Source organism: Aulostomus chinensis, chromosome 9, assembly GCF_037954235.1.
Source record: "Aulostomus chinensis isolate RoL2024-O1b breed Wild chromosome 9, RoL_Achi_v1.0, whole genome shotgun sequence".
In the NCBI taxonomy this organism is placed as follows: Eukaryota; Metazoa; Chordata; class Actinopteri; order Syngnathiformes; family Aulostomidae; genus Aulostomus; species Aulostomus chinensis.
This window is the reverse complement of record NC_141328.1, coordinates 19,602,478-19,622,769: the sequence shown is the minus strand read 5'-3', so window position 1 is coordinate 19,622,769 and position 20,292 is coordinate 19,602,478. Positions and strand designations below refer to the sequence as shown.

Here is a 20,292-nt window from a genome sequence, read left to right as displayed (position 1 = left end):
ATCCAGTTGCAAATTAGGTAATCCAAAAACCCTTTGATTTTAGCCGTCAAAAAGACGTTCGACATCACCTGTTAGGCAGTACTGTAATGAATGTGGAGGAGTGCAATCAGGTTGGTTCAACAGAACGTGCCAGCTGGTCACGCTCAGCACTACCGTGAACAAGCACCGGAAGTGACAAACAAAACTGTCATTTTTGGTTTTGGTGGCTGAACAAACTTAAGAAAACTTGTGAATTATTGCTATTTGGGAGCGTAGCCGCTCAAATTAAAAGGTCTTCTGGTTTTAATCTCAAAACAAAATTATTTTAAAAAAAATGGATGGTGAAGCGTGCATGGAGAGAAGACTTCAACCACATCAACACAGGCCAATTTTTGATTTAATTTATTAAGGTGATAATTTCTATATTACACATTGTTCATGTACATTAGAATTAAACAGGGAAAAGAAAATATACTGTTACCATAAACCTCTTATTAAAACCTCTCTTTTACAAAAGAAATCTGTTATTGACACCATTTACAACTTGTTTTCATGTACAGGAGACAGTAGTTCAATTTTACATGACGGATTCTGGAGAACACAAACTCAAATTAGCAGAGCAGTGAATCATGATATTCATATTTTTGTTTTAACGTTTATCATTGAGAGTTAAATGTCGGGATCAACAGAGCCAGAATACACTCTGCATAGGGAGTAATGGTTGAAGCGAAGATGGAAACAGGCAACTTAACCAACTTTTTCATCGTAATACATTCTTTAAATTTCACCGTTTGTCCCAATACTTGTAGTTTTCCTCATGAGAACTGATCAAACCTCTCAGTTATGTCTCACCCAGAGCTCGATCAGTCAAAGGCTCTGTTCACGCCTGACAATAAAGGAACGTGCCAACTTTTGGGTAAATACACTCGTTTACAGTCCTCCCCAGATCCAGACAGGAAGATACATCCCCTTCTCTCCTCTGTGTGTGCATTAGGAAGCTGAGCTGCACAGAGGCTGGCTGGTTAGCTTAGCACAGTTAATGGTAGCGTGTGGGAAGTGTTACATACCTCCATTAAAAGTCACCAAATAGATCGGGATCACAGTCATGGAAGTCAGCCACCATTAGTAGCAGCAGTCGCTCTCGTAGTTGTGAACAAGATGTTTGCTTTGCTCAAATTTTGAGGTGCTCCCTAAAAATCGCTGCGCCCAGTCAGCAAAGTAGTTCCATCCACGTGTCTTTATTTTAAAAACTACATCTTGTACTTTTCAATGAATGATACACACAACCTGAGTTTTATCACTCCTGCAGACTGTTTTGGTGTATTTGATGACTTCTGACATCATTCGGTAGCGAGCAAATGATTTAAAAGCGCTTTACTCTGTCAGACTGACACTTGAGTACTACATTCCTCAGCAATCAGGCTCTCTCTTGTGTAATCAACCAGTTTTCAAGAACATGCATGCAACATGTATTTTCATTGAGTCCAAACATACAATTCCTTTTTCTATAGCTGATCAGATGCTGTCGAATGTCAAACCAAACCAAACACCCACGTTTGCAGCTGAGTATCACCACCGGAAGTTTTGAAGCATCACTTCTGCTTGTTGATCCATAATTGTTTAAAAGTCCTTTGAGTGTAAAGCCTTTCACATCTTTTGAAAAGTGGTTTAAAAAGGAATTATGTATAATTTTACTGATTTGTTTTGTTTTGTTGTTGAAACAGTTACCATCAGTGTTTTGGCAAGTATCCATTTAAAATTGGAGTCTTTAAACTGCAAAGAAATGGCTTGGACTTGCACGTTGGTGCTTTTCCAACTTGTGTTTCGAGGTTTTTCAAACTTCTGAAACACTAAATACATCAAACGCCTTCTTTAACATACTTTGCCATTGCCTTCCCGCAGAATTCATCCCATACATCGGAAGTAAGGGATGTGCGTTATGTTGAGATTGCGATTAATAATTTATTCCGTTTTCCCCAGAGTTCGCTTGAATCCCGTACCAGCCCTATAAAACTAGGGTCCATTTCAGTTTTGTTGAAGTCTTCCGCCGCTACAAATATCGGAGATTACAACGCTTCCACAATCATGAAGCAATTCACAGATCAAAAACTACAGAGCACAACACTCCACTTACATGAGGCGCGTCTCCCAAATGCGTTTCGCAGCACCAAGATTGTCCGTTATTTAAGCCTTAATTTGCCTCCTTTTAATAAGGTACTAAAATAAAGTACTTAAAAGCTTCAGTACTTCAGTAGTGAGGAGTTTTGGGATATGGTGGGGAGTGACAATTGTGGATTAAAGTTACGTTGTGTGGAGCGCAGTTCTGTTTTTTTTAACCCTCAATATTTCCGTAAAACTGCATTCTTTGACCTTTAGCTGACGGTTTAAAGCAAAGCAACTAAAAAAAAACAAACAAAAAAAACAAAAAAACACAATGTAGTCACCTTGGTGAAATGTGACCGTCGACGCAGGCCCCTGACTCCAGGGAGGCCCTGCTGCCCACCATCACATGCTACCCATGAAGTCACAGAGGGTGAGATTGCAGGATCCCATGCATAATTTGGTGCACATTCTGAGGTACGGGAGCAGCTTTTGTGTTTTGGTTTTAAAAGAATACTACATTTGCAGGTACTATGGTGTGCGGGGGAGGGGGAAGGGGTGCCACCACCTTTTGTAGTAACATGCAGCTGAGAGTATTGTACCCGCACCCCTATAAGTACCCAACAGGTGCATGCATGTTTTGAGCGGAGGTGCATGAAACCTTCGCATGCTACCAAGAGGCTCCCTGATTTGAAGACAGGTTCCTGCGCCCACCAGCTGGACTCCTGGTGTTCCCCTTCACTCCTGTCCAAAGCCTTCCGTCTCCTCAATGGCAAACATCAGCTTCTCCTTCAGCTGCTCGTAGCTCTTGTAGGGCGGCAGGTCCAGTCGGTTGAAGCTGTGGAAGAAAATATAAAAGTTATAGTTCTTCTTCTCTGGAGTTTATTCCAGGTAGCAAATCTAGAACTGAATTACAAGCATCAAACCAGATGCTTTCTTCTAGCTGGCTTGGATTACATTATGTCACCCACATTTAACAACGAGCCAAACAATCCAAAGCGAAGGAGGAAATAAGAAATGGATAAGGGAACTGTGAACTTGAGGAGCTTGATCCCAGAGCAAATCACCGCAGGTTGGAGGACTCACCACGTGTGACTTCTAGGAAGCCAGTTCTCCTTTCCCACCTTCTCGATACAGAACTTCTGCGGGCCATTACTTCCTGTACGGTGAATCATACAAGAAATTATGGATAATTTCACACATCGTCGGTTAACAACAATTAAAAAAAAAAAAAAAAAAAGACAGAACAAAACTCATCAAAAAAGACACAAATACCTGGTTTTGTGACGTCAGCTCAAAAGAATGTCAAGCTGAATAAGATGACACAGTGTTGGATATTTGTATATTGGACGAGGTCTTACCCATGAGGTCAGCGAAGCCCCCTACTGGCAGGCGACAGGTACCGGTGACAAACTGCAGCAGTCTCATCCTCTTCTCGTTGTCCATCTCCTTTATGAACTGCACCGCATCAAAACACATCAAATATTCATTAAAGGTCAATGCACTTATTAATAAATAGCATGATCCTAAATACAGGGCAGCAAGGGAGCAGTGATGTGCTCATGCTAAACATGCACATTTTTAGAAACAGAAAAAAGTTAAGACTTTTTTTTAATTCGATGGGGAAACTCAAAAGGCAGTTCAATGGGTAGCTACCCTCCTCCCAACAAAAAAATGATTACTATGACGGAGATGACACATGATTAGCAGCATATATCAAAGCTTCGAATTCAGATCACTTTATTCATCCCTGGGGGGGGGGGGGGGGGGGGGTTAAGGGAGCAACAACACTGAATATTCATTTCACCTTTTTCTTAACTAAAGTCATTTACCTAAAGTTCCAGTCCAGCTAAAACCTGCTTTCTCACACCACTGCAACTGGTTCCCACTAACCTGCCAGAACCAGAGGATCTGCTTGCTGCTGCGAGCGTAGTGTCTGTAGATGGTGTTTCTTTGCCAGTCGGCAAGATCGATTTCCTGCATTCCACACAGCATCACCTGAACACACACGTGCACACACACACGTCAGATTTATAGTATCTACACAAAGGCAATCAGTCCTAAAAATGATCCTTAAAATAAATGTGGAATCCAGATGTCACATGTCGCTCTACCTCAAGCTCTTTAGCATCAAAATACTGCAGGTACTGCTGTGGGAGGACCTCATTGAAGCCCTCAAAGAAAGCCTGAGTCTGCTCTTCAACTCCTCTGGATAGCCTCCACTCTGCCACTAGCCTGCAGGCAATAAAACACACACACACACACACACACACACACACACACACACACACACACACACACACACACCTTCTTAAAAACTAAAATTCTAGTGACTCAGAGGTGTTGCATTGTCAAAAAAAAAAAAAAAAATACATCAACTCCGCAATAAAATCCCGTCGACTAAATTAGAGCCACATTTCTCCCAAAACATTTTTTCCCATTTCAAGGACTCAAAAATAGGTGTCTGGAGCTCACAGGTTGTTTTCCCCTGCTGCATCATTTCTTTGTGACTCCAGAATGCATGTACATGGCTGGCTCTTTCTGTATTCTAAAGTAATGAAGACGTAATGCAGCAAGGAAAAAAAAAAGGTTTATACATCTATTTGAGAGAAAGTAAAAAAAAAATAAAAAGACAAACACATTTTGGGTAAAGTATGTTGACGAGGGTCAAGTGAAACCCACCGGATGTACTCCTCCTTGTTCTCCTCGGTGACTTGGATGTCTCCTCCTCCTGGTTTCAGGTCATGGGTGGTGATTTCTCCCAAGATTTCTTTGTCGACACTGAAGAACATTTCCAGCCCGCACTCCTCGATGTTGTTGTCCCTGAAGAACCATGTGAGCAATTACGACTACAGTAACGACCACTGGATCACTGTACCTGCTTCACACAAAATCTCAGGTCCTTGAATGCATCACGGTGGGCTGTAGCTGCCCAAAGTAGCATTTTCAAGTTTAGGGTTTTCTCATTTGAAAAACACGCTCACTTTTGTTGGACTTGTCACGCGTGCCACTGAATTGAAATGTCACTCCAGTGCATTCATTGACGATAACTGAAATAGTCTTCATTCAGGCCTCATATTTGATAAGCTCCTTCCTCACCTACAACTCAGACAAAGTCAAAAGCCTGTACTAAAAAACCCTCAAACTGAATAAGTTCTCTGTGTCATAATGAGCAAGGAAATCCAATCAAGTAGTGTGTTTAGTGAGATGGTAGAAAGTAGGCAGGAGTGTGTGTGTGATGTCACATGACTGTGTACTGACTTGATCCACATGAGGGAGTTGTAGAACTCTGGGTCAACTGACTCTAGGTCTTTGAGGGCCAAAGGCTTGTTCAGAATGCGCTTGTAAAACGGCAGCGAGAACCCCGTGTCGATGAACTTGCCGTGGAAAAGAGCCTGAGGGAGGGAGGCATAGTTGAAGTTCTACACCCACACAACTAGTCTTGCATGCGTTAATATAACTGGCAGGACACAGCGACTAACCATGGCGATGAATCTTCCAATGAACTTGAAATACTTGAGGTGGTCGGGGTTGATGTAGGAGGCAGGGTTGATCTGGAGACAGTAGTTATCTTTGCCAGCATATTCAAACAGGCAATACATGGGATTCAGCACCTCATGGGACAACAGGAAGAACCACTCCCTGGAGGCAAGAGGGTGACAGTGGGAGTGTTAAGAGTGCAAATGATTTTTTTTTTTTTTAAATGTTGCAATGCTTTGGTTTTGCAATTCAAGTCATTTTTTTATTTGGTTTAGTTGTCAAATAAGAAGTGCAAACTGTTTTAATCCTTGAGGAGCCCACATTCCCAACTATTTGTGTGCATGTTGTCCTTGCCTTGCGACACCTCCGTAGTCGAGGCCTTCTTCTCCAGGGAAGATGATCCAGAGTCTCCTTCTCAAATCCTGAGAGTTGAAGCTCATGATCTAAAACAGAAACGGTGGACTGATAGACTTATAGTGGTGTACACAACAGGTAAAGCTCACCATGGGGGCAATAAACATCGCATTGATTCTGCATGACTGTGATGATAACAGATGTAGTTGATTTTAGTTACGTGCAGAAAGATTCCACCGGCAATCTACGTGGTTCAGTATCATACACGTCTCGCGATTAACCCAAAGTGAGTTTCTCCTTCCATCTTAGCTGAACCCCACAGTCCAATATGCAGGCATCTGTGAAGAGAATTTCTAAGGCTCTTCCTAAATTTTCTGTTTTTTTTTTTTTTTACACCCCACCCCCAAAAAACCAAAAAACTTTCAGGCCTGAAATTTCCCGTTATCAAATTCCCTGACTTTTCCAGTCCGGACAATTTATATTTTAAATTTCCATAGAGAAGAGCAGCAGTTTAGAGCACATCAGGATGTTAACTGAAGTATTAGGAGGAGGTGAGGCGCCTCCACTTTACCTGCTGGAAAGAGTCTTCAAACAGTGTTTTTCTTGATACAGTGATCTTGATGTGTTGAGGCATCGATAGTTGCTGGGCGGAAAAAAGAAGATGTCAGAAGCAGCTCGTGATCAAATGCACTTCCTGTAGCAGCACGTCATGTTCCGACTCGTACCTGGCACCAGAATCTGAAGTACTGTACTTTGGCTTTGAAGTCTCGAACGTAGGTGATCTGAGGTCCATTTTCACTGTGAAGGGGAAAGATGTATTGATTAAAGTGTAGGAAATATTGTTTCAACATGATTTATTGAACACAGACATAAATGTTTTGACCAGAAGCTTAATTCTAATGTAGTTTCAATAACCTGCTATCATAACCTGTTTTGTTGCTGCCTTAATTAAACAACAACAACAAAAATACTGTGAGTGAATATATTTACCATATTATTCAACATGGAAAATTAAATAAATTACACTTTTGTATACAGCACTGTTTCTCAACCACTGGGCCATGGCCCCTAAGTGGGCTGTTAACTGCTTTCATAATTAAGCTCTCTTTTCTCTTTCTTTCTTTCTCTTTTTAAAATGGGAAATTGTTTTGTTGTGAAGTACAACTTAAGTATTCAAATAAAAATATCATGGAATGTATAAGTTCAAAGCATATCAAGTTTATGAAAATAATAACATAATTATTACTTTTATACATCCTCAATTACAGCACTGATTTCAGAAGCTAATTTTAGCTGTAGTGTGATAAATAATGGAAAAGGTCTTAAAGGGCACACGTAGAACATAGAACGAAGAAGACGCTTGTTTTTATTGTATGTATTTAATTCCAGGGGCCCCAACCTTAGTGTTTGACTTTGACCTCTCAAATAGATTTTTACATTAGGATAAAATAAATATACATTAGCCAATATTATCTAATTATTTAGATCAGGGTTTTTATTTTGTTGTGGGCCTTGAATCAGAAAAGGTTGGGAATCCCTTGTGTTAAAAAAAGAGACTCAACTCCTCTCACCTCATCCTGTCACATTTTAATGCCAGTTCACCAAACCGGTTTTTCTGCTTCTGTCTGGAATCAGACGAACCGAGGGCCGAGAGTATCGAGTGACGAGCATCGAGTGACGAGCTCAGTAGTATTAATGAGGAGGAAACCGATGTATTTAAACGGGTAAGAAAAGCGTAACACAATGGCATGTCAGCCATTTGGAGGAGACGTCACACATTCTATAAATAGAGAGCGATTCCAGAGACAGTGACTCGTTAAAAAAAAAACTATTATGAAACTGAACGCAGGTAGACAAGCAGTAGTATTTAGTAAATTACAAGACTGTCAAATACGTGCTAAATTAAGGAATTTTTGGGGGGGATGAAAATAAAGATACCTATCGCTTCAGGAAGTAAACTGAAGGCTCATTTGTTCCGGTATAAAGACCTGCTGGAATGGCTAAAGGTAGAATTTTACGAGTTTGACGGAGGACGTACAGAGAGGAATTCCCAGTGCGAGGGTCGATGTAGGTGGTGGTTCTCCTGTTGTGGTCTACGAAGTAGGGAATACCGTCAACAGTGAACCTCATCTCCCAGCCCTCGGGAAGTGGCTTCTCATTCAACAACCTAAACAATGGGCAACAATTAGTTTTTGAAAAGCTAACAGCAACAACAAAACTATAAATTTGCGTTTTAGAGCTGCACCTGAACTTTAGTGAGCTGAATCAGATTTATCATCATAAACTATCTGGATATAAAAAAAAAAAAAATCAGTTTACAAGAGTTTTGAGCACTCCAAAAATGACAGATCTCAGAATCAAACAGTTGATTAGACTCAGTGACTGTAAGGGGGCAGCTGAAGCGCTCAGGTGTCAGCGTAGGCTGAAACGATACCGAAAAGACACCAAAGAGCCGGAGACTGACCCTTGTGTCCGTGGGTCCTCCCACTGTGTTGACCGTGTAGGGTGATGAACAAAATACACTCTGCCGTTGGTGTCTGTTCTCTTTTCTGGAAAAGACGTTGGAACAATCAATATCAAATCAGTGCTCCCAGTGTCCCTTTTCAGTCCTTTAACGTTATGCTTGTGTAAACACTCACTTCACTTGAATAATTCGCTTTTCTTTTAATGGCTACTGAGACACTAGAAAAAAAGGTGCAACTATCAGTATTTACGTGAAGTCGCACGAAGCTATGAGGAATTTGCTGGCATCAGCTGATGTTGTTTTATGTAATCGCATGTTTACAGTCTGTTGTTAAGTCAACGGCTGAAGTGTGTGGTAAGTGTGTATAAATCTATTTAACCATTAATAGGCTTGTTAAGAATTATACACCTCTGTCAGCGAAGTAATGGTGGCTTTGGAATACTTGGAACAATTTAGCCCACCTGGATTAAAATATCACTCACCAAACTCCGAGTAAATTTCTCTCGGTTCTCAGGTGAATTCTAAACGGTCGGAGATGGAATGAAATTTAAGAGCCCTTTGCTCCGAATGGTCTTACCCCATCCATGTGGGAGAGGCCCGAGAGGATCAAACTCTTTATTCTGGGTGGCTGACACCTGGTCTTGTGCCTATACACACACAGAGGGAGAGTCATTACTGAGAGGCAGCTCTACGGATGTGATTTTTCACAGGACAGAACACCTGTAACCACGGTGCTGTGCTTCTGTATGGCCTCACCCCGAATATGAACCTCTGGTTGAACTGTTGCATGGCTCCCTGCAGCTGACTGCGCTGGTGCTGCCACTGCTCATAGTTACGCACTGTCTCCATTGTGGGGCGCTGCCATGTGGTGGTTCGTGTGATGTGGTCCACAAAGTACACCCTTCCCATCTGGTCCACGCGACGCTCCCAGCTAAAGAGGGGGAAAAAGCACAACACTTAACAATTAAAGGGTAGACATAGAATAATTTAAAGACACACACACACACACACACACACACACACACACACACACACACACACACACACACACACACACATATAAAACATGGTAGGCACAGTCAATAGAGCCACATGACTTGATTGTAGCGGTTCATACGCTGGAGTAGGGCTGGTATTGCAAATATGATATGATTTGTGATATTAGGGGGATTCTTCATGTTTACATTACTAATCCCATTTCACTGAATGACCCATTTAAATGAAAACGGTGCCATTTTGTGGGGGCTCTGCCCCAAACTCAGACGTTTCCCTAAGTCAGCAGAATATGATGTGCAAGAAGGCCGTCTCTGTAGCGCCACAATCTTTCATTAAGATATTACAGTATTTTGACGAGGAACTAGCCTTGAATTAATATTGCTCCAAATGTTATTCAAATATTCTCAATTCTGCTGCCCTACATGGGAGAAGAAAACACTCGGCTAAATGAAATGTGCCACAGTTCAAGTGTAAGAGGTCTGTGTGGGCGGGACTCTGGAAGTCTGTGTTGTCAGCAGGCTTCATACCTCGCAGCCATGTGGAATTTGAAGAGAGGCGACTAGGCAACGCAGCATTGAGCGCCTGTGATATTACGGTGGGCTAGATATCCCTTTTCATATTGAGACAGCCAGAGTTTACTCTCAAGTCCCCATAACACCAGGAATTCGTAGAGTCAACAGTGTAGCATGTTGTGATTATTGGCAGCAGCAAATGAGCTCCATCACTTTCCAACTCGAAACTGGCAACTAGAGCTTGGTTTTTGTACTCACTTATGCTTACTTTGTGTTTTTGATGCATTATCACTGAGGTTTATAAACACGCATTCAAAAGCATTTGCGGGGCAGATTTTTGCGAATCTTTGAAATGTGCACTGATGTCGTGTTTATGAGCCGGCAGTTCTGTTTCTTCCCCGCTGTCCAACGACACACAGCTACGTGTCGTGTCACATTACTGCTGTCAACTGTAGCGTGAAATTGTCACACACATTCACAGTGTTCACTAGCTCACAGCAGCAGGGAGCAGACAGACAGACACTCGTGGACAAAACATCAAAAGGTTAACTTTCCAGTGGTACCTCCGTGGCAGAGGTACCACTGAAAGTTCAGCTGTTTATCGGCCAGTCAGCTGGATTACAAAAAAATTATGAGAATGACCCGAACCAGGCAGGGGGGTTGTAGACGCATATCTGATGGTGATCATGTTCAGTACAAGAACAGCAAAAAAAAAAAAATAGATGATTTCTGTGAGAACTCTAAAATAAATGTCCCAAGTACATGGTCCTAAAGGAAATAAAAGAACAATTTAAGTTGTTTGGTTTTTTTTGTTTGTTTGTTTGTTTGTTTTTACCCAGGAGGCAGTGGTTCAGGGCGTTCCCACGTTGTTCTCTTTTCCACGTGATCGACAAAATACACTCGGCCGTTCTGGTCCACCCTCTGCTCCCACCTAGATGAAACGACAGCAACACATCCATAGACATTAGGTCATGTTGCATGGCTCCTGCCTATTTAGTTATTTATAGAAATTTAAAAACAGCTATTCACACAAGTCATCCAACAACAAAAGCAGCAAACAGTCAGTGAAGGTCAGAGTGGCGGCACAACAATAGTTCAAAGGGTAGTCTGAATGAAACCTGAGAGGCAGGAAAAAGGCCAGTAATGCCTCATTGTTGTACCTTTATTTAAGGTGAAGAACATTCCATGTACTCTGTGGACACAGTTCCTTTACATGTCACCATTTCTCTTCTGACCATTTAATCAATTTTGTCTTTCTTGCTGAATTAGCAAGTAACCTGAGCCTTTTTTCTGTTTCCAATCCCCATTAATCGAGAAACACACATAAGTCTAGCTTTTATACGACAATTGTCCAAGCTGATATTAGACATCGGACAATAAACTCCACTCCACTACGTGAATGAGACCAACAGATCAAAAGAGGGTACCCGGGAGGCAGCGGTCCGGAGGTGACTGCAGGGACCCTGGGAGCGGCAGAAGAGGCAATGCTGCTGGTTGGCTGTCTAGTTGCTGTAGGTCCAGAGCTGGGTGTTGGCGTGGAGTTCCTGTCTGAGCCCGCTGAAGGACTGGAGTCTGGTACCGGTGAGGGTCCTTGGGCTGGTGTTCGCACTGGTGTGTCTGAGCCCGACTGACCATCACTGCTATCAGCCGGTGCAGAGCCGTTGCTGGAAGATGCTGACGAAAGAACAAGATGCTGGTATCAGCTGCTCTGCATGAATTATATTGACACAAGGTCCATGTGAGTGATCCATGTGAGCATGGGAAAAATAAACACTCTGGGCCATATTTAAGTCATCAAAGGGTCCATGACATGATCTAAGAACGCAGTGCCACTGCCTTTGGGCGTATCCAAAACATCCAGATTAAAAAAAAAGAAGATGAATATTCTGGGCGTGAAGTTGAGCGAAAAGTACACCCAGACGCTTTTCAAAGCTTGAAGACAGGAATGTGTTGACGAATTCTCTGACCACACCTCTTATTTAAATGAACACACCCACCTAAATCCTACAGGGCACCTCTGCAACTCATATCAACCTGTAACTGCAATTAAGCCCTCGTGTTTTTTTTCTCTTTTACATACAGCCTAAAATTTGAAAAAAGCAATTATTTTGGCAATTATTGCCTAATTGGATGTGATTTGCAAATTTAGAGGAAAATGTTTTTAACATCATTTTTCTTACATGTTCAGTGAAAAGTTCATTCATGGTGTGATTTTCGTGGCACTCTGTATCAAGCACAGACATTTTCTTAACTCTGTGGGACATGATGAGAAGGCGGTACTATTTTTTTTATTTTTCTATTTACTCAATTAGCCTGAGTGTGTAAGGAGGAGGGGAAGTTCAATAAAAAGCTAACCTGGTGAAGAAGTGGGTCTGCGCGGGGTTGGAGGAGGAGGTCTGGAGGGCCTGGGTGGTCGCAGGGGCCGTGAGCCCCCTGCTGACACCGAGGGAGACCCTGTGCTGTTCACGGATCTGCGGCCACTGGGAGACGAGCGGTGCTCTATACTGTCCACAGCAGGAGAATTGTCCCGACTCTGCCTACGAGGGAAGACAGTGATGGGATGAGTAAAGCGGGAAAAGTAGACAAAGACATCAAGGGAAACTAGTCGGAAAATAGAAACATGTTGTACCTTATGGCATAATCACCATTCGGTTGCGTTTCCCCATTTGATGCCTCTGAAGAAAAAGCATAAAAGTATCATAAATCTGAATTGTGTTAGCACAAAACCAGTGACACAACACGACTCTACAATATCTCATAATTTAAAAAATGTGCATACTCGTACTTGACCTAAATAAACTTGACCAACAAGTATTTAAAAGTGCAAGCACAAGACTACAGGAAGAAGGGAGGGGAAGAGTAGCGCATATGACGTGAGCTGAAAAAATCCCCAGTGCAGGTTCCTAAAATGAACACCTACCAAGCGCAAAATACTGGTAGATTTTTTTTGTATTTGACATGCAATTCACTGAAGGGGAACGTGATGACTCGTGTGTCAAAAAAGACTGATACTCTAAAATAATATGATCCAAACAAAACTTTAGGAGCACCCGAGATGGTTTGGTCAGACGAGGGAGCTCCAGCCACAGACCGCCTCCAGGCTTCCAGTTTTGTTCCTTGTCTGGAGCTGCCCGTCCCCTCTCCCTCTCTGATACTCTCACGTACTGGAGTGGGTATAACTGCACTGTGACCCCGACTTATCCGCGACATAAAATCTCTGAGCTGTGCTGAAAACTAGAGTGATTGTGTATCTGCAACACTGTGTAAAGCGCCATACACTATTCTATAAGGGATCCACATGGTGTGTTTAGGTGCACATCGGAAACACGGAAATCTAATTGGCTTCTCTTATCTCGTGACCGTTTCTCTCTGTTGAAAATGAACTAATTCCATTATTGTCAATACTATCTTATTCTTTAAGGACAGTGTTTTGTTTTGTTTTTTTAATTACAGAGCAAATCTAGAAAATTCAAGACAATAATAAAATCAAAATTATGGTCAGCAGTTATCAAGCTTTGCTGCTTTGTTCTACAGTTATTATCATAAACACAAAACACAATTTATTTTTCCTAATAATCTGGTTTGACCACAGATTCGGTTCAGTTTTGTTAGCAGGTTATTGTCAGCAAACAAAAGTAGAACTAGTTATGAGTTGAATGACAGAAACTGAATCACTTTGCTATGGCAGTAACGTTACTCAATTAACTGGCCCGTTGTAGACTCCTGACTCACTGTGACGGTTGACCTCTGCCGTGGCGAACATCTCGGGGTCGACGGTCATACCGTCCAAGCAGACGGACAGGTCGCCCACTACATCAGACTGGTCCCTGTCTGCACACAGTTGGACGGTCTGCACCACCTCAGAGACTTAAGTCAAAACCACAAAAAGCAATTAATGACAGTCGCTTTTTAACCCCAAACAGTGGCAAGATGTTTAGTTGAAGTCTCACAATTAGAAGGTTGAAAAAAAAACCACTAATGCATGACATGAATTGTTATTTTAATTCAAGTAAATGAAGGCTTGATTTTGAGTGTGTACAGAGTTCTATTGTATTCAACTTTCTTAACATTTTAGCGCTACAGAGCCGTGCAAAGATCCAGCTTGCTTGCTGGTATGCATAGCTAATGGCGTCCAGTTGCCACTCGTTCATCAGATCTATCAGTGCAAAGAAAACCAGCGCGTCTAAAAATGACTTGACTGGTACACAGTGGGTGTACTGTGCTGATAAAGCTGGAGTCTATAATGGTGTTGGATCCTCTGAAACACCAAGAGGGGCTAAACCAAAGTTTAGTTTCACCTGATGAGGTTTTGTGTGACCTCCATAAGGTCGGGCTTCACAGGGGTGTACATGTCTGGACTAGAAAACCACAGGAAGCTGGGTCGGCTTGATTTGCTGCCAGTTTAACTGCATACTGAGGTGCCTGTTCCCATGGGAGGGTTTATTGAATTCTACATAGACTCTGTGCAATAGGACTGCATGTTCTTATAGCCAGTCTTAATCCTTGATGGTGAAGAGTACCCACACCTGCGTGACTTTTCTCGCTACTCCTCCCCTTCTCCTCCTCACACTGTCCAATCTGACCAGCTTAAGTCTGAACACAAAGAGGGGTAACACACTCTGCTCCCTCAGCTCGACAACTACTCTAAATGACAAAATGCGTGTCTACCCTTCTCTTGTTAAAAACACAAAACATCTTCCAGCTTGACATGAGTCATCAACCCTGCAGGACTGTGTCCACGCGTGTAGCTGAATGGAATCTTTGAGACACGATCAAAACCATTGTTAATTTTAAGGGAATTTCTTTCCTATTGTTTTGAAAGTATGACCATTACAAAAAAAACCAAACAAAAACAGCAGGACAAAAAGGACCAATAATATGTAGAGTGTGAATCATATACTCACTTTTCATGTCGTTAGATTTGAGCGTGTCACTGACATCCAGTGTGGCCATGCCGAGCAGGACGTCCGACTTTAAGGTCTGGTGGCTCCACACGCGAAACACCAGTTTGCTGAATGGTGTCACAATCCTGTTGAAACAAACAAATCAATGCAAGGAAGGAAGAAATGAAAAAGAAGAGCCCTGCTTTTATCAACAAAAAATAAATAAATAAAATAAGACCCTGCAGGGATTTACTGTCAGGCCTTCACCGACACTTTATTAATGGCAGCTTCAGGCTCAGCGGTCGCTCTTCTTCCAACAGGAATCAATTTACAAAATATGAAAATGTAGCTTGATGCAACAGCTCTCACCGCTTGACATTTTTGAATCAAATTCATTTAACGGGTATTATGAATCCGAGCAGCAGTAATCAAAGCAACGGGGACAAGAATTTAACCACAAATGCTGCTCATCTCAACCACACGTTTCCTGATGTTTCCATACTTTTGATAGGTGACAACTGTTTGTTTTCAAAAATGTATTAAGTGGGGGGGGAAAGTGAAAGCCCTAGTAGTCAGTAATCCATCAGCCGTGGTGTTTGTGTGAGCAGCAGAAGTCTTTGTGTTGTCATGAAAGCAGACAATGAAGTTCAGAACTATTCAGGGAAAACTGGTGTCACAGACAGTTGCTTTAGCTAGCACCCTAAGCAGCACCAGGAAGAGACATTTGTAGACATGTGGACTCGGGTCCCGTTACATCCCATAGTAAACACTTGTTATATAATAACTCAACCCCCCCCTCAGGCCCAAGTGATACTGGAGAAGAATTCTATATTAAGAAGGTCCTGGACAGGATAAATGTAAGGGGACAACGGGGTGTGTGAATGTGTGTGAAGCAGGAAGTCGGGAGGTGCGTGCACAGTGAATGTCCAATATATGTTTAGAAATAGGATTCCTGTAAATGAACCAGACACTCTCTCAGAACTGTGTGGCATTTTACTTGCAAGTGAAGCTAATTTCAACCACAGGACACACACACACATATACATACACTCACACACACGCACACACGCTTAGAGTTACACGCCTGCATGAGTCCTGGTGGCTCATGTGCCTGCAGGCAGGACATGTCGATGAAGATCATTTGCTAAACCAGCAATTTTATGCAATTATAAAGGAAGTTACAGAGATACTCCAGTCTCTCTTATTCCTCACAGCAAATAAATACACTGGCTCATTCATCACTAAACTCTGGGCCATCCTTCAAAGAGCCTCTTTGCTTTATTACACCAGAGTCGATTCTAATTTGAAAGTGCAACAATTGAACATTTAGCAAATCAGAACTGTTGCCATTACTAATTTTCCTTAACCGTCTTTTGTTTTTGCATGTACAGTGTCATTAATGCTGTGCTATAATATGAATCCTAGTGCTCCTGCTGCTTGCGTTTCTATAAAATCTTTAAAACTATATATTTGTGAAAGCTTTCAGAAATGTTTGATATGTGTCTTGCGTTTGTTCTTACAGCATGTGCTTCTGTCTTATCACTGTGCTCCGTGGTCCTTATCTGCCATGTTTTGTTCCTTGTTTATTCTGTGAAACACTTTGTAACATTAAGACAATTCTTATCTTAATATCATGTGTCTTTTTCAAGAACACACGCATATATGCCACCGTTCAAAGAGAGACAAAAAAACATACACGCACACAGTAGACCAAAAAAGCCAGCCTGACAAGTAGCAACAAAACAGGGAAGTCATGACTAAACACTATATGTGTGTGTCTAGATGGTGAACTCACACAGTGAGCGGCTGCTTCCATTTGGGGCTGTGGGTGTTGTTGCATTTTTCTGTTTTCTTGGACTGGCCGTCAACTGTTACTTCCACATAAGGACTGGGACCAAACCAGTTCTTCTTGTTCTCTTTCAGTTTTGCTGATAGCACTGAAACAGGAAAGCGTAGAGAAGAAGCAGGTAGTTTCTTAGGCATGACGGGAACCGGCACATGCGGTAGAGCGAAATTGATAAATTCAATAGTTCAGGAACAATGTGGCCATGTTTATGTTCAAAATGACAAAGGGAACAGTGAGTGCAACTTTTATTTAGCTGATTAAGGCGATTCACTTTTATCTAACTGTATGTAATCTAACTAGCAGTAACACTAGCGCTGCACGACTGGATGAAAAAGTGGATTGGATATGATATCGTGATCTGCTACTAATAAGCGAATGGTACGGTGAGGATTTGCTTGTTTATCAAGACGAAAAAAATGCAGACAAAATACTGACTGTTTTGAAATTTAGGTTTCTTGAGCGTGAAATTAAATGAGTATTAAAACACAATACAAAAACAAACGTTTGTGCTGTGCCGTTCAGATGTGTTAAAAACGCATTCAAAAATAGCAATGACAAGAAACATATCCATCAAAAATAAAAGCCATTTCTGGAACATTAGGACAGCACTGTTCAAAATAAGTGATTTTTTTTTTTTTTTGTGGTTATGTAGTAGCACGTGCTACTAATTTAGACATTTCTTTATTAAATTCAAAATACATTAATCCTAAAAATGTCATTGTTTCCATTCAAGGCAAAGCAGCGAAACAGTACTGAACTATTACCCCTTTTAAATGTTTTGACGTGTGTAATAATTCTTAAAGAATGATGGGGGGGGGGGCATAAGCAAACATTTTTCAACTGGAAAAGTGAATATTTGACTTACCAATGATTTGTAGCTGTGCCTTCATCGGGTAACCATTAGAGCTGGCTGATTTGGTGACTTCACTGGCCATGACATAGGGCTGGGCTGAAGGCCTGCAGCAGAGAGAACCGACACTGAGGGCAGCGTCATGGAGGCTTCCTGCTGCTGTGTTTTAGTATTACGCACGTTACATCTGCTATACCAAATAAGAAAATGCTGTAAAGTATAACAAATAAACAATACTACACAACTCTAACTCAACAACTGACTGCTTTACACAGACATCTGCCTCTAAACGTACTCTCATGATAGAAGATGGTGGTGAGAGTCAGATAAAGCAAACTATCAACAAAAGGCATTCCTCTACTTGGAATCTTTTGCCTTCATTTCTGTCGATGTCAAATATTTGTTTCCCCTTAAAGCAGCTTGAACTTCTTCAGGCTGCATACACAGTACAAGAAAAACAAGAAATCATAACAAGGTCAAACGTAACTCGCTGAGCCTCAATGGTGTCTTACTTCACACTGAACTATGGGAAATATTACTGATATTGGATGAATACGCGTAGCTCTGACTTCTGTTGACTGTGCTGTACAAACAAAAACAGCTGAAGACACTGAAAATGTATTAATTATAGCTGCTCTCATTTTTTCCTCCCTCGTTACTGAAGAAGTGACTTCTACTAAAATCGGTGTAATTTCCTTTCAGATTGTTACCCATGCAGCTTCAGAAGCATCAGTGATGGTTCTGAGAGAGACCCAACACACGACGTTTACACTTGAGGTCACTAATCGCTTCAGTATCAATATATGGATGTATGTATAAGCAAGATTGTAAACTGATTTTAAGAATTAGTTCCCTCTTAATATAACCGCAAACGTAAAAAAGAGAGAGATTGAGCGGCAGCTATGCTACGTCGGTGTCAAGGAGGGGAAAGAAAAATGCTGGTAAAACATGAGGGATCAGGTCTAGAAATCGCTTTTAAAAATCTGCTCTGTTACCTTGGTGAAGCCCTGAATAATGCACGTTCCTCTATCCGTCCCTTCCAGTATGCAGATGCCGGAGCACGTGAGGAGCTCCTGGATTAACTTTCACTGCTTTGGTCTCTGTCAATAATTCATTGCAGCTGCTGACTTTGCAACCTTTCATGCTGGCTGACTTAGTTTTGCAGATTAGAGCAAACGCTGAATTTTAAATGCTACAACTACCTGCCTCAACCCCCCCCCCCGACCCTGTCAGATCAGTTGCTTACTTGCACAGCTATGAAAGTTATTTTTTTGAGCATTGAATGCATTTATAACAAAAGGTGCTCTGATTATTAATCAAGGCTGTTAAAAAAGGTACATTTTACACGATTCCCCAAAGTGAACCCTAAAAATAACTGATGTATAATAATATCAGCATGTCAACAGAAAAAATGGTAATTGTCTCTAAATATACCGGTATTGCTCAGATATTTATATTGTCCTCGATTTGCTCTTCATCATCAATGGGTAAACAACAATAAATATGGTTTGTGGGCTTTTCCATATGTTTGAGAATTGGAAAAAATAGATAATATCCCCTTTTCTAATTCTTAATATTTGTCTGTGTTTTTCAGTATGTAGAAAATGTGAATGTGAGCTTGTATTGGTGCAAAATTATGAAAATTGTAAAAAAAAAAAAAAAAAAAAAAAAAAGCACAAAACAGTTATGATTATTAGCAAAAAAAAAATCGACTATCACCACCTCAAATCTTAAGGTTTCCAGGTGAATAAGTCAGTTATTTTTCGGGGTCATGCTCCAGAATGGGGTAAATGATATTTAATTACAGTCACCTTTTCCTGAACATGACAGCAGTTACAAATTCTGAATGTTCATATATCGTTTCACGTGATGTCCAGCATAAAAACACGATGACAAATAACTTACCAGAATATCACCACCTCTTTCCTCGTTGCTTTACGGTTTCTCGTAATAGCAGTACAGTCAAAACAGTTGCTGAAAGCTAAATCCGGTTTACGTCGCATGATATTCAACTACTGTCATTAAATCTGCAGTTAATTTGTGAAACTTATTCAGGCGTGACGAAGGTGGACCTGAACTTTCGACTGATATTGCCTGACATGGGGGTGTGAGGTGTTTTGACGACAGCCTTACAGTAAAATGAAACTTTCACATCTGACATCTAACTATTGTCTTCATGTGAGAACACTTGCCTCCAGAAAAACATTGTGAACAGGTGCTTTTTGGACTACAGTGGCCAGCCTGTTCGTTTATTATCGTTAATAAGAATTTAATTGTATTCATTATCCCTTACCACTAAATTTGGGTCTGCCTGGAAAACAGGTGTTAGTAAACATTACATAATTTAATCCTACTAGCGTTGGATAACGAGCTAGCGCTAACTAAGTTAGCCGCACTCTGAGAAACACTGTGTACCGGGTGGCGAACAAACTGCTCTGACATCCACACAGTTGGTATGTTCACTGTGGTGGTGTTGTCACAAGAGTTGCTAAAGACATGTTGAATGTCAGCTGGCCACCAGCGTCGGCAGCCCGCTGCTATCCAGCCCGACTAGCTGCTAGCCTACTAGCTTGTGTCATCATCATGGAAGCTGGAAATCCCAAAGTCCAGCGGCTGTAAAAGAATTAGTAACACACGCGAGAGGTCAATTATGTCGTTTCTGTCACTTACCAGGAACTGAGGGGAAACTGAGGAATCAAACGGGTAGAGCCGTGTTGAACTCCCGGCCCTTGTTCAACGGGGGATATGGGTTTAAATCGGGGATTTACTTCAAGGAATCAGAAACTTCCACCATCTTCGCAAGCTCGTGTCACGTGACCGATACGAGG

At 41.5% G+C, this 20,292-nt stretch overlaps 1 protein-coding gene across 1 annotated transcript; it reads right to left on the bottom strand.

Moving 5' to 3' along the window:
* Positions 1-277: 277 nt before the first annotated feature.
* Positions 278-20,292, bottom strand: itchb (itchy E3 ubiquitin protein ligase b). The gene is made up of 24 exons (XM_086214094.1): positions 20,135-20,292; positions 17,480-17,571; positions 16,564-16,705; positions 14,790-14,914; positions 13,618-13,752; positions 12,515-12,560; positions 12,241-12,422; positions 11,313-11,559; positions 10,721-10,816; positions 9,134-9,308; positions 8,955-9,024; positions 8,378-8,462; positions 7,952-8,080; positions 6,639-6,711; positions 6,485-6,556; positions 5,914-6,002; positions 5,562-5,721; positions 5,341-5,474; positions 4,762-4,902; positions 4,194-4,314; positions 3,973-4,077; positions 3,441-3,537; positions 3,166-3,238; positions 278-2,917 (listed from the first exon to the last, which is right to left on the bottom strand). Exons 2-24 carry the CDS (start codon positions 17,547-17,549, stop codon positions 2,818-2,820), a joined length of 2,667 nt encoding a protein of 888 aa, XP_086070220.1. The 5' UTR covers positions 17,550-17,571; positions 20,135-20,292; the 3' UTR covers positions 278-2,817.

What these genes read in the sequence shown, in the direction of transcription:
- itchb (XM_086214094.1), bottom strand. Translation starts at nt 17,549, where the DNA reads ATGGCCAGTGAAGTCACCAAATCAGCCAGCTCTAATGGTTACCCGATG. An exon ending in GCCTCTCCCACATGGATGGG is followed by an intron (nt 8,463 to 8,954) that starts GTAAGACCATTC and finishes CGTCTTTTCCAG; the next exon opens with AAAAGAGAACAGACACCAAC. An exon ending in AGATCCTCTGGTTCTGGCAG is followed by an intron (nt 3,538 to 3,972) that starts GTTAGTGGGAAC and finishes GATGCGGTGCAG; the next exon opens with TTCATAAAGGAGATGGACAA.